General features: G+C 46.4%; 1 protein-coding gene and 2 long non-coding RNA genes across 15 annotated transcripts in view; 1 reads left to right on the top strand and 2 right to left on the bottom strand.

The window, feature by feature from the left end:
- The window catches only part of LOC307225418, a 582147-nt gene that overhangs the window by 214470 nt on the left and 354834 nt on the right, over positions 1-12843 (bottom strand). The window lies entirely within an intron of this gene.
- LOC307225335 overlaps positions 1-12843 on the top strand; it is a 422891-nt gene that overhangs the window by 60202 nt on the left and 349846 nt on the right. Inside the window, exon 3 of one of the 2 annotated variants that reach the window (XR_013842902.1) lies at positions 12628-12798. The exons of the other annotated variant lie outside the window; for it this stretch is intronic. This is a non-coding gene — a long non-coding RNA (uncharacterized lncRNA). Of the gene's footprint in view, positions 1-12627; positions 12799-12843 lie in introns of those variants that run through there. 2 annotated transcript variants of the gene reach the window in all.
- SOX5 (SRY-box transcription factor 5) overlaps positions 1-12843 on the bottom strand; it is a 775029-nt gene that overhangs the window by 49020 nt on the left and 713166 nt on the right. For all 12 annotated transcript variants that reach the window (XM_079992440.1, XM_079992438.1, XM_079992439.1 and 9 more), the window contains one exon: positions 5600-5774. In XM_079992440.1, coding sequence (XP_079848566.1) covers positions 5600-5774 — 175 coding nt within the window. The remainder of the gene's footprint in view (positions 1-5599; positions 5775-12843) is intronic.

Genomic DNA, 12843 nt, shown 5'->3' on the forward strand with positions numbered 1-12843 from the left:
GCACCATTTGCCTAAAACCTCTAGATATTTTGCTGGCTGGAATTAATGGAAGTTGTCGCCCAAGATATCTCAAGGATACCAGGTTGGCAAAAGGTGGTCTAAAGTCCAGGTGTTGAGTCTCTCGGTCCACTTTGCCATGTTATGCTTGCGAGGTGGAAGTCTCTACAGTGTGCTACTTTCACACACTGTGCATGGAATGTCGGGGTGCGGCTGCTCGCCGCTGCAGCATTGCATCTGGTGGAAAGTGGGACAATGCTGACCTAAGAAGGCACACACTTTCCCCACATGGCCTGGAGCTTCTGAGCAGGGCTGAGGGAAAGGTAACCTACCCAAGGGGGCCCTCAATCCACCATCACAATCTGCATAATGCACAGAACAACTCTTAAAAGCTGTCAACAGAAGAGACAGGTTGCAGGGAATTAACTGGATCGCGGAACTCATATTTCAGGAAGGCTGCGGCTCCAGTCAACATTTCGGAAATCATGTTCTCCCCCCAGAGAGCACGCGTTGCAGTGAGATCATCAAGATTGACCTCACTGCTGTTGTGGGTGGGAGCAATTGGATAGCCACAACAACTCGATTGGTAGTCCCTCGGTTGCTGGCGTAAATCTGGGCATTGGGATAGTTTCATGCATTAACCGAGGGACCCATATATACCGCTGCACATTGCATTGAGCTTCCTCTTTTTTGCCTTCTGCTCCGGATCACCTGCCCACCCTATATTTAGGGTTCATTACGTGGGTGGCGCTGTGGGTTAAACCACAGAGCCTAGGGCTTGCCGATAAGAAGGTCGGCGGTTCAAATCCCTGCAACGGGGTGAGGTCCCGTTGCTCAGTCCCTGCTCCTGCCAACCTAGCAGTTCGAAAGCACATCAAAGTGCAAGTAGATAAATAGGTACCGCTCCGGTGGGAAGGTAAATGGCATTTCCATGCGCTGCTCTGGTTTTGCCAGAAGCAGCTTAGTCATGCTGGCCACATGACCCGGAAGCTGTATGCCGGCTCCCTCGGCCAGTAAAGCGAGATGAGCGCCGCAACCCCATACCTTTACCTTTATGACCTTGCTATGCCGTTGTGGGTCGTCTGCTTTTGGGACAGGGGCCCAGTAGGAATTTTCCCATTTGGCTGATTGGCTGGTGCCACTTGGGTTTCACCTGCCGCGTAGCAAATCATCACAACTTTGTAAGGTTTGGTGGTTAGGCATTGGTTCAAGGTGGAGTGAAGGGGAGGTTGTCACACCTGCCCCTCCCATGTGCAAATGGTATTCTGTTAAAGGAATCCAGGGGCTCGCCTTGCTTTTGTCTGATCCCATTCCAGGAGTTAGGGCCACGCCAGAACCCCTGGGAGCATTTGGGGTGAGTGTGAGTCTGACCCTGGTCCAATGCTCCTCCAGGATGTTTTCCCTTACTGACAGAGTCCAGGCATCAGTGCTGCCCTGCTGAGGTCAGGTGCAGCTAGTCGGGAACCAATGCCTAAGCAAACCACTCACGATCTGTAATCAATGAAGTTTGGCCAAAATTATGCCAATAACCTTAAACTAAATTCTGTGTCAACTGTGTCTTGATTTATTGGGGAGGTCTTGGGATCTGAACACGCAGCACCTCAAAATCCCCTCAGGATGTGCAGAGGAGTTCTGCTTTACAGAACAATCACAAATTGATCTTTCAGACCATCATAGGATACTTCAGGAGGAGCAGGAGGAGCCATTTAAAGCTATTAGTTGTACCAAATACAGCGTCTTGATAGGAATGCTCTAAATTCCACCAAGATGGAGCTGCTGTTGGCAGGCGGTTCGCCAATTTTTGGAGACAGTGCTGCATCTATTTCTGATGGGGTTTCACTTCTGAAACTTTGCTTTAGGGTGCATGTGTAGGAAGCCCAAGCGGGCTACCAAAACATAACCTAAGGCTGGTGTGACAGATATGGCCTCGGCTGGCCTGGCCAGTTTATGAATCACTATTTTGGCTATTTAGATCACGATGGTGAACTGTATGCGAGGGTGCTGTTCACAAACTTCAGGTAAAACAAAATATGGCAGCTAAGTCACAAACTGAGCTTAGGCACATGCAGGAAATTGTGGCAATCTTGAAAATGCTACTAAGGTGTTCCTCAAAGACTCTTCTCCAGATTCTGTGTTTGGAAGTGAAGCCAGTGATGATCAGTGGCAGGAATGTGCCGACTCTCAAATGCTGTAACTAGAGAGGCTCAAGTCTGATTATTTTTGGCACCAGGTGAGAAGATATTTCTCTTTGCCCAGGCATTTTTGTTTCTGAGCTTTGACAGATTTGACTTTAAAGGAGAACTGAATCAACTTTCTGCCTCATTCTGCTTCTAACCATCTCTTCCTGACATAACTCAAACAGCAACCTGGCAGCAGCCAGAGATTTCCCAAACTTAAAGGAAAGAAGAAGAAGAAGAAGAAGAAGAAGAAGAAGAAGAAGAAGAAGAAGAAGAAGAAGAAGACCAGGCTCCATTATCCTAGCCGGCATGCACCACGATCCCCTTCAGTAACCTCAAAAAGTCCCTTTCTATATCTGTCTCACAAAGATATACGGTGGCGAAGCCCATGTCATTAACAATAACTTAAATATGTTATCTTTTGGTCCACAGTTTCCCATGGTTTATTAATGGTATAACACATTAATTCTCCTTACAAGAGTGACCTTTACAACTCCAGTCATCCTCACAGCTTTTATCCAATTACATTATCACTCATTACAGGTACAGCCTTTCAAAATCTACATTTCACTGAAAGGGAGGGAGGGAAATGGCAAGGATTCCAAATGCAGGGAAGAGAGCAGAAAGTGGGAAGGAAAAGATTTTATCTGGAAAATTAAGAAGTGCGTGCAGCTACTCCGAGGCTCATTGAACAAGCTTAAAAGTGCCTTTGAACGTTGGATGGGGGGGAGTATGTCTGGACTGCAGTTGTGGGTGGCATCCCAAAAGCTCTCCTGGTACCCTCACCCAATGGCACCAGTGTGCACCCAGTGCCCCAGTGCCCCATGCGCCCAATGTTCAAAACTGTTCTAGGTGCATTCTGCCACAGGGAATTTCATTAGCACGAGCAGTTTCTGAGCTCTGGGTGCAGTACTGCGCCTAAGATTTCAGATTAAAACTGCAGACTAGAAGGAAAGGAGGACCGTTTTCTGCCTCCCCACTTCCAGCTACTCTGTAAAGAGTGGAGAAGAATCCCTCTTAAGAATATTAGGGGGCTGGGGAAGGGGTAGGACTACTAGACCATGTGAAAAATGAACATAATATTTTAGCTGCAGTCCATTCATTTTCAGCTTTGTATTCTTGTTATATTAAAAAAGTGTGCCTTTACATTCCATGCTTGTCTTTGTCCATGGAGTTTTCTTGGCAGGGATACTGGAGTGGCTTGCCGGTTCCTGCTCCAGGTGGATCATGTTTGGTCAAAACTCTCCACTGTGACCTGTCCATCTTGGGTGGCCCTGCACGGCATAGCTCATAGCTTCTCTGAGTTATATAAGCCCCTTTGCCATGGCAAGGCAGTGATCCATGAAGGGCATCTTAAAAAGCAGAGACATCACCTTGTCAACAAAGGTCCGTATAGTTAAAGCTATGGTTTTCCCAGTAGTGATGTATGGAAGTGAGAGCTGGACCATAAAGAAGGCTGATCGCCGAAGAATTGATGCTTTTGAATTATGGTGCTGGAGGAGACTCTTGAGAGTCCCATGGACTGCAAGAAGATCAAACCTCTCCATTCTGAAGGAAATCAGCCCTGAGTGCTCACTGGAAGGACAGACTGTGAAGCTGAGGCTCCAATACTTTGGCCACCTCATGAGAAGAGAAGACTCCCTGGAAAAGACCCTGATGTTGGGAAAGATGGAGGGCACAAGGAGAAGGGGACGACAGAGGACGAGATGGTTGGACAGTGTTCTCGAAGCTACCAGCATGAGTTTGACCAAACTGCGGGAGGCAGTGGAAGACAGGAGTGCCTGGCGTGCTCTGGTCCATGGGGTCACGAAGAGTCGGACACGACTAAACAACTAAACAACAACAACAGACATTCAATTGTTGCGCCCATATCTAAGGTTTAAGGTGCTAGCTCCTAGCTTTCATATCTCAGTTTCTAACACTGCATGCACCAGAGTAAACATTTCCCTTGATGCACACGAGGGGGGAGATGTCGAGAGCTAGCATTATATCAAAACCAGGGACGCTTTTTTATTATTAGGGGAAATGTGCTGCGACTATGGTGGGACTGCCTTTGAAGACACTCAGAAGCTTCAACTGGTTCAAAATGTAGCAGCCAGACCTTTGTCCTGTGAGAGGTGTTCTATTACTCTCTGTACCTAGCTAGATCCATTGCTATTTCAATGCCCAGCCTTTACCACCCTGCAGAGTCTGGAAATAGTATACGTTAGGGAAGCTCCTACTGCCAGAATTGGTGTGAAATTTTAAAAACAACAATAATAAAGAGAATAGATAACGGAGGGGCTGAAAACATTGTTGAATGTCACTGTCCCCCACAAGCACTCAGTTGGGCTGAAAACATTGGCCCCCTTGGCCCCCTTCCCCTGCAAATTTTGAAGCCAAATTTTTTCAAAGGAGAACTTTCAGCCCAGTCATAGAAACTCGCTTCCTTTTTCTAAACAAGAGCTTAAAATTAAGGACCCACATTAATCCTTGAGGAGGTTAGGTTCTCCGAGGTTTCTTTGGCAGAGGTTATTCCTCTGATCTCACGAGAGTCCTGCATTAAAATAGCTGCACTGGTTGCCAATTCTTTCCCACACTGAATTCAAGGTGCTCTTGGTTAGTGTTTAAAGCCCTAAATGACTCAGGCCCCCCAAAGCTGAAAGACAGCCCCCTCTTTCCCCGGAGATAAGACTAGATGACCCACAGAACCCCTTCCAATTCTACAACTCTATGAGTCATGACCCTCTAGGGTGTTAAGATCAGCACTGGCCCTCTTTGTTGCTCCACCACACTCATAAACTCTGGGTGGCAGCAGCCTGGAAGAGGGCATTCTCTTGGACAGCCCCTAAGTTGTGGAACTTCCCCCACTTAATAATAAACAAACAAACAAATGACATCTTCATTATACAGCTTTCAACAAATGCTGAAGATGTACCTCTTTACCCTGGCTTTTGATACTTGAAATGTATTTATTTTTTAGGATCCCCTCTCCCTCCATATCTGTGACTGTAAATTGTTTTGAAATGTTTTCAGAGTGGTGCTTTAATGGTTGTAACCCACCCTGGGACATTAGGGTGAAGGATGAGATCTTCATCATCATCACCATCAGATCTATTTTTCCAGAAGAAGAGGTGCCGGAACTCACCATGAACACCATTATTATTATTAATAATAATAATAATAATAATAATAATAATAATAATTTTATTATTCATACCCCGCCCATCTGGCTGGGTTTCCCCAACCACTCTGGGTGGCTCCCAACAGAGGACTAAAAACAGAATAAAACTTCAAAGATTAAAATAAAACTTCCCTTCTCTTATAATGGCAATAGCGCCCACCTGAGTGGTGCCAGAACTAAGTTCTAGTGGGGGAAAAAAAGTCTTGATAGTCATCATCACCACCTGTGCTCCTCTCTGAAAAGTAAAAGGAAGAGAACTTACCTATTGTGTTGACTCTGGCCGAAGGACTGGCTAACGTTGCTGGTATAGATTTGAGCGAGCTGCTCCCGCTGTTTATTCTCAAGGGCGGCATGTGAGGAGAGGTGGGTGATGTGGGAGACTTGCTGTCTGCTGTCTTGGGTTTTGCCGAGAGGTTCAATGGCTGGGCCACGTCGTCCTAAAATGGGCATAAGAAAACCAAGCAGGTGAGACAGGCCATACTGCTGCAACATATAATAATTAAGACTCCAGGCAAACCTCCCTGGGGAGAGAATTACACAAATGGGAAGCCACAGCAGGAAAGTCCCGTTCTCATGTTGCCGCCCTCCAGACCTCTTATAGGGGAGGCACATGAAGAAGCGAACATCAGATGATGTTCACAGGGTTGCGGTCAGTTCCTTATGTGGAACAGTTGAAGGAGCTGGCTATGTTTGGCCTGGAAAAGAGGAGACTGAGTATAGACATCTTCAAATATCTCAAGGGTTGTCACATAGAAGATGGAGCAAGATTGTTTTCTCCTGCTATGGAGGGTAGGACTCAAACCAAAGGAGACTCCAACTAAACATCACAAAGGACTTTCTGACAGCAAAAACAGTCAGAAAGCTGTTCGACAGTGGAATAGACTCCCTGCCTTGGAGGTTTTCAAGCCAAGGTTGGATGGTTATCTGTCATTGACGCTTTAGCTGAGAGTCCTGCACTGCATGCCAAGCTCCTCATAAGGCTTGATTTCCAGACTCTGGGTCATCTTGGTGGACCTCCTTTGCACATGTTCCACTTGTCAACATCCTTCTTAAATTGTGGTGCCCAGAATTGGAAACAGTATTCCAAGCGTGGTCTGACCAAGGCAGAACAGAGTGGGACTATTTTACTTCCCTTGATATGGGCACCACACTTCTGTTAATGCAATCTGGAATAGCATTGGCCTTTTTTGCTGCTGCATCACACTGTTAACTCATGTTAAGCTTGTAATCCCCTAGATCCCTTTTGCAGGTGTTCTCTGCCTTATATTTTTGCATCTGGTTCTTCCTGCCTAAGTGCAGAACCTTACAATTGTCCCTATTGAACTTCATTTTATTAGCATGGGACCAGTTCTCCAATCTCTTAGATCAGACGATGTTATTTATACCCCCCCCCCTTTAAAAAATAAATAATACAAACATTGCTGTGACGGAAACAAAATGTGATCATGAATGACGACGGTTCCGGATTGCTAACCAAATATGCCATTCTTCGTAGAAAGCAAAGAACACCCCCTGAACACACAAATTATAATAATTTGTACATTAAGCGGAAAGATTGCCAGCAAGGCCTCTTAAGCAAACATTTATTTGCTGCTAGAGTAGATTTGGCCGAGCTTAGAAATGTAATTGAGATTTTGGCCTTGCCCACTGTTACCCTCTTATTGCATACTCTGTCACTTTTGTGAAGTTGGTGAGACTCAAGGCACACCAGAAACTTGAGTCAGGGATCTGGCCGGCACATCCGGCAGAATGACATGGCAAAGTTCTAAGGAAGCAGCCTGGACTATGCCATTTCAGACGACAGATAGGAAAAGCCACAACTCTGAAGAAACAACTCCCCTTCCCTGCAAATAGAAAAATAGCTCCATAATAGGGAATGCTTGGGGCTACAGCCTTTGTGACTAATGCACAATACAGTGGTACCTCTGGTTACAAACTTTATTCGTTCCGGAGGTCCATTCTTAACCTGAAACCATTCTTAACCTGAGGTACTACTTTAGCAAATGAGGCCTCCTGTTGCTGCCACACGATTTCTGTTCCCATCCTGAGGTAAAGTTCTTAACCCGAGGTACCGAGGTACTACTTCCAGGTTAGCGGAGTCTGTAAGCCAAAGTGTTTGTAACCCAAGGTACCACTGTATATTAGCTTTAGGATTTTGAGGTGGGTGGGTAGGTGGGTGGAGCAATAAAAATGAGCACCCCTTGCCCTCGATTTAAGGGTCACCGTCTACTTGGCCACCTAAGGGTTCTACCACCTTGTGTTGGGGTCTGAAACACCACTGTGAGGAATGAAAACCAGAGCAATGAACCCAGATCTCATTGGAATTTCAGGGTTTCGAAGCAAGGCAGTCTGTCCATCTCCACTGCCAACGTGGCTAAAAAGAGCTTGCAAAGCGGTGGTGATTGCTGCAAGTGGAAAGTGCAACTTAAGAGGACTTTGCATTGTGCACCATCTGACTGGGTGGGGGCGGGGGCTGGGGGCAGCAAAGCCGGAATGACCTGGCAGAAGCAGAGGAGAGGCTGCTCTGCTAAAGAGGCTTTTCCTGACCTCTGGGAACACATCCATTGCGTATTGCAGCCTATTTAAATGACCTTGATGGCAAGAAATTACAGCCAAAGCGTGAGAGATGCAAGGAGCCACAGAGGGAGGTTTTTTTAAAACAACAACAACAACAACAAAAGAAGAAGAAGAAATAATAATAAAAATAATGCACCCTTACTGCTTTGGAAACAAAGCCCCAGACCTACTCCCTCCCCATCCCCAGCCAGTTTCCCCCCTCCCTTTATTTTCTTTCCCCTTTCATAGAGATCTTCATTTCATCATAAATGCACAATACGGTGAATTTCCTGGCACATCTGGGCCCATAGACAATCGTGCCATTGTCGTTTACTGAACAATACCGCCAGTCACTGGCTTATCTACTGAGTCGCTAGCTTATCCCAAAAACGTCTGACCAGTAAATATATCCATAATGGACGTCCAGCGGTAACTGGCACATACAAAAGTCAGACCTTCCCCATCACTGCCTCCAGAGACGGCAGTTGTACAGACAGAGAGAGAGAGAGAGACAAAGAGACAGACAGACAGACAGAGATCGACAGTTTTCTTCCTCCTGTTCCCTTCCTCTTATCCCATAAGCAGTTCTGAAACTACCAGCCGCGGTTATAGAAGTGGAGAGGTAAAGGCAGTTGTGAAATACGTTGTGTAAATGAATTATGCTGCTGATATTATCCTCCCTGATGAAATAATTGTATTAAATTAAGCAGGGATGCTCACATGACAGGATGGCGGAATTAGATAATTCTCCTCCGCAACACCAGCACACACACACACACACACACGTGTGCACAGACACACTGGTACTTCCTCCCTGCTCCCCCCACCCCAGCCTGCCTTTCTCAAATTCTGATTAAGAATAATGCTTCTCTTTCTCTCAAGGAGGGAATTTATGCATCTGCAGAGACACATAGAAATGCAAGAAAGTGGGGGGGGGGAGACACACAGGGGATGGACAGACACCAAAGTCGTAAATTTTAGCTAAGACAGTGAAAAATGTGAGTGATCTCCCCCCTGCTTCCTCCTACCCACCCAAAAACCCAGGAACAGAATCATCCTGAAACTACTATTGTTTCTGTAACTTGTTGCTGGGCAAAACACTTTTCTGATGCTGGTCGTCCACCAGGCCACTCAGTGAAGAATACTTTTTCCAGCTCCTACGTGGCAGCTGAGAATTAAAACATAAAAGTTGACTTGCTGGATCAGGCGAACCAGATGCTTCTGGAAAGGTTTGCAAGCGAAGTGGAACGGCACTCGTATACAGCAACCAGAGGTATTCTGAACCTGAACACAGAAGCTGCAACCCACTGTCATGGCTAAAATAGCCAGTGACCCTCTGTGTGTTTGTCCGCTCCTTTTGAAAAGCAACCTAAGCCAGTGACAATCAGCATACAGTCGTGGCAGAGGGGACTCTTCCCCACTGTTTATGCTGAGTGGAAGTGTACTAGTTAAGCGTGCCAGACTAGGACTGGGGTGACCATGAAACTTACTGGGTGACCTTGGACTAGTCACAACCGCTCATTCCTGCATTCCAGGGTCCTGGAGTAGATGACCCCCGGGGTCCCTTCCAGCTCTACAACTCTATGAACCTGCTTCACCAAACTGTTGTGAGGATAAAACTGGGAGGAGGAGGAGGAGGAGATGAAGAAGAGTTTGCATTTGATACACCGCTTTATCACTACCCAAAGGAGTCTCAAAGTGGCTAACATTCTTTTTTCCCTTCCTCCCCCACAACAAACTCTGAGAGACTTCAGAGACGTGTGACTAGCCCAAGGTCACCCAGCAGCTGCATGTGGAGGAGTGGGGAAGCGAACCCGGTTCACCAGATTACGAGTCCACCGCTCTTAACCACTACACCACACTGACTCTCACAGTCCCGAGTCCCTTAGATGAAAAGCATCTTATAAATGTAAAAAAATAAAATGAAGTTTACCATATTGTTTGGTTTGGCTTGGAGCAGGTGTTCAAACAGTACACCCCAAACCAATCTACTACCTGGCAAAGTTTCTTTTAGTCCTGACAGCCTGGTTGGCCTTAATAAAGGTACGGATTTTCATTATTTTTCACCAGCATGCCCATCTTTACTCTTTAAATATACCCCCGAGCCACCCTGACTGCATTTCTCGGTGCTTTTGCTTCTCACTTATTTAGCGTCCTCGCCTTTCCATTCTGCAATTTCCACAACTTTACTTCGCACAGCACTGGAGAATGGGAGTTCCTGGGCATATTGAGCTGTTTGCCATTATGCCAGCTCTGGAGATATGACTTAATCATCCTGCTTTTTGCACAGAGTTCACCCCCTCCCCTTTTATAGTCTGCAGCTGGCTGTCGGACAAACAACAAATGCTACTTTTAATTCTCTGTTTCAGGTCACCTCCCGCTCCCCTGCTCCCCTCCTTCCTCATCCTCTTTTGTCTTCTTTACCATGATGCCTTGCTGCTTCAATGAAAATATGGCATCCGGTTACAATGACCTGCTTGCCTGCCCAGAAACCCTCGGCTTTTATGCCTGTCTATTCCATATGCTGTTTTGCTGAGATAGCGAGCCGGTGTGCTGTTTCCCCAATGCATCTGGCACTGTGGTTTGTCTGTGTTTTGCACACAATTCATCAAGAGGAGGGGAAGAGGGAAGAGGGATTGCAGAACAAAATCTTCCAGTGCATTTCCTCAGCACGGCAGCCGAGCAATCTCGAAATCCGGAAAGGCAGAGCCCTCCCTGCACTTACACACACAGGGGTAACAGTGACCCACCATGACCCTGAGGCATGCCACCTGTTCCACTGTTCCGTATTAGCATTTAGCATTTTTTTACTTAGCAAGATTTATATACTGCTTAATTGAGCAAATATATGGGTGTAGAATATTTATTTAAAACAGCAATAAAAACAAACCGTGAGAATACAGTAGAAATAAAACCAACACCTGTTCAAAAAAACACAAGATGAATATAATAAAATTAAATATCTGTGTAGGCTTGCCTAAACAAAATACAGTGGTACCTCGGATTACATACGCTTCAGGTTACAGACTCCGCTAACCCAGAAATATTTCCTCGGGTTAAGAACTTTGCTTCAGGATGAGAACAGAAATCGTGCTCCGGCAGCGCGGCAGCAGCAGGAGGCCCCATTAGCTAAAGTGGTGCTTCAGGTTAAGAACAGTTTCAGGTTAAGAACGGACCTCCAGAATGAATTAAGTACTTAACCCAAGGTACCACTGTACTTATAGACTTGTAGAGTTGGAAGGGACCCTGAGGGTCATCTAGTCCAACTCCCTCCAATGCAGGAATGTCAACACGCGGTCCCTCATCCAATTTCAAACCATACCAGACCCTGCTTAGCTTTGCAAATGTGCTAGCCGTTTTATTGCTGCACCGCTCAGAGGACCTTTCGAAAGCATTCCCACTAAGCTAAACACAGTCTACCAGGGACTAGGTAAGCTTCCTGTTTTTGGTATCAATTGAGAAATAAATCCCTGGCAGGATATAGTACATAGCAACAGTGGCCGGAGTGATGGGGCAGTGGCAGAGTCAGTGCAGCGCAAACGCACCGGCAGAGCCAATCTGCTGTTCTAGTCCCTGCAAACGCACCAGGCTGACCTCGCTGCTGCCTATCCTCTCCTCTTCACCCCTCTCTCTCCAATAAGCAGCAGTGACTCACCTGTCAGGCCAGGTAAATGCCACCCCCCGCATCGCACATGATGGAGGGCTAGCAAGCATGGGGGGTTCATGCATCTGGCAAGTGTTTCGAGGTACCAAAAATACCCCCCAATGGGAAGTTCTTTTCAGCCTCAGTGGAAAAATTTAAAACATGTATGAAGCTTTGGCTCTATGGTAGGCCAAAGAGACCATCAACTCCTCTCCTTTTGCAAACTGGTCACCACTGCTTTTGTGGTTTATTATATGGCTCCTCCAGATAACTGGCAACCCCTAATAACTAGAGCATTGTTCAGCTAGATTTCCCACACCACGGTTGTTTGGTTTCAATGCTAGCCCCCACTCCTAGTTCTCCATAAATAGGTTCAGGCTAGCTGCTAAACAGGAAATGAGTGTCTTAGCTACAGATCAGCAGGGATCAACACAGCATCTGCAAATCCCTCAGGGAGGCCAGGAGCCAATTTCTTACTTTGCCTCGAACAATACACAGTGTTTCATGAGAGGCAAGAGAAAGGCTGAGAAATCGTGTTGGAACTAGAGGGAGATTCCCCCTTCATCAAAAGCAGCACTTCTTCTCAATAACCCTCCCCGTTGAATAGGCGGCATTTGGGATGAATAACAGTAATTGACAAAGCTCTTTATCAACACTCATTAAATTAACTCTCAGTGAAACATCCTTATCCCTACATTGCAAATAAAGGCAACCCCAGGTGTCTGGCTCACTGAGTGACTTTCTCCCTTACCACAATGGAAATAAATTGCCACGTCAGAGAACATGAGATACTATCGGGAGGGTCAGATGGAACAAGACAGGTGCAGCTAAAGAATATACAGAATGCAATGAACGCTGGGAAGATTTTCTCATGGGATGTTTCAGCAAAGGGCTGGATAAGTTGGCCTCTGGAGGCTTTCTCCTCAATACATGTCTTTAGGAGGCAGTGGCCAAAGGCAGAGATCATATGAATATACATATGAATATAACAAATAAAGGCTTTGCTACTGGGTTTTAGAGTTAATCTAACCCTGACCAGGATGTGGGCGTTGCTGTGGGTTAAACCACAGAGCCTAGGACTTGCCGATCAGAAGGTCGGCGGTTCAAATCCCCGCAACGGGGTGAGCTCCCATTGCTTGGTCCCTGCTCCTGCTAACCTAGCAGTTCGAAAGCACGTCAAAGTGCAAGTAGATAAATAGGTACCGCTCCGGCGGGAAGGTAAACGGTGTTTCCGTGCGCTGCTCTGGTTCACCAGAAGCAGCTTAGTCATGCTGGCCACATGACCGGGAAGCTGTACACTGGCTCCC

Source organism: Podarcis cretensis (assembly GCF_951804945.1).
Source record: "Podarcis cretensis genome assembly, chromosome: 10".
Taxonomy (NCBI): domain Eukaryota; kingdom Metazoa; phylum Chordata; class Lepidosauria; order Squamata; family Lacertidae; genus Podarcis; species Podarcis cretensis.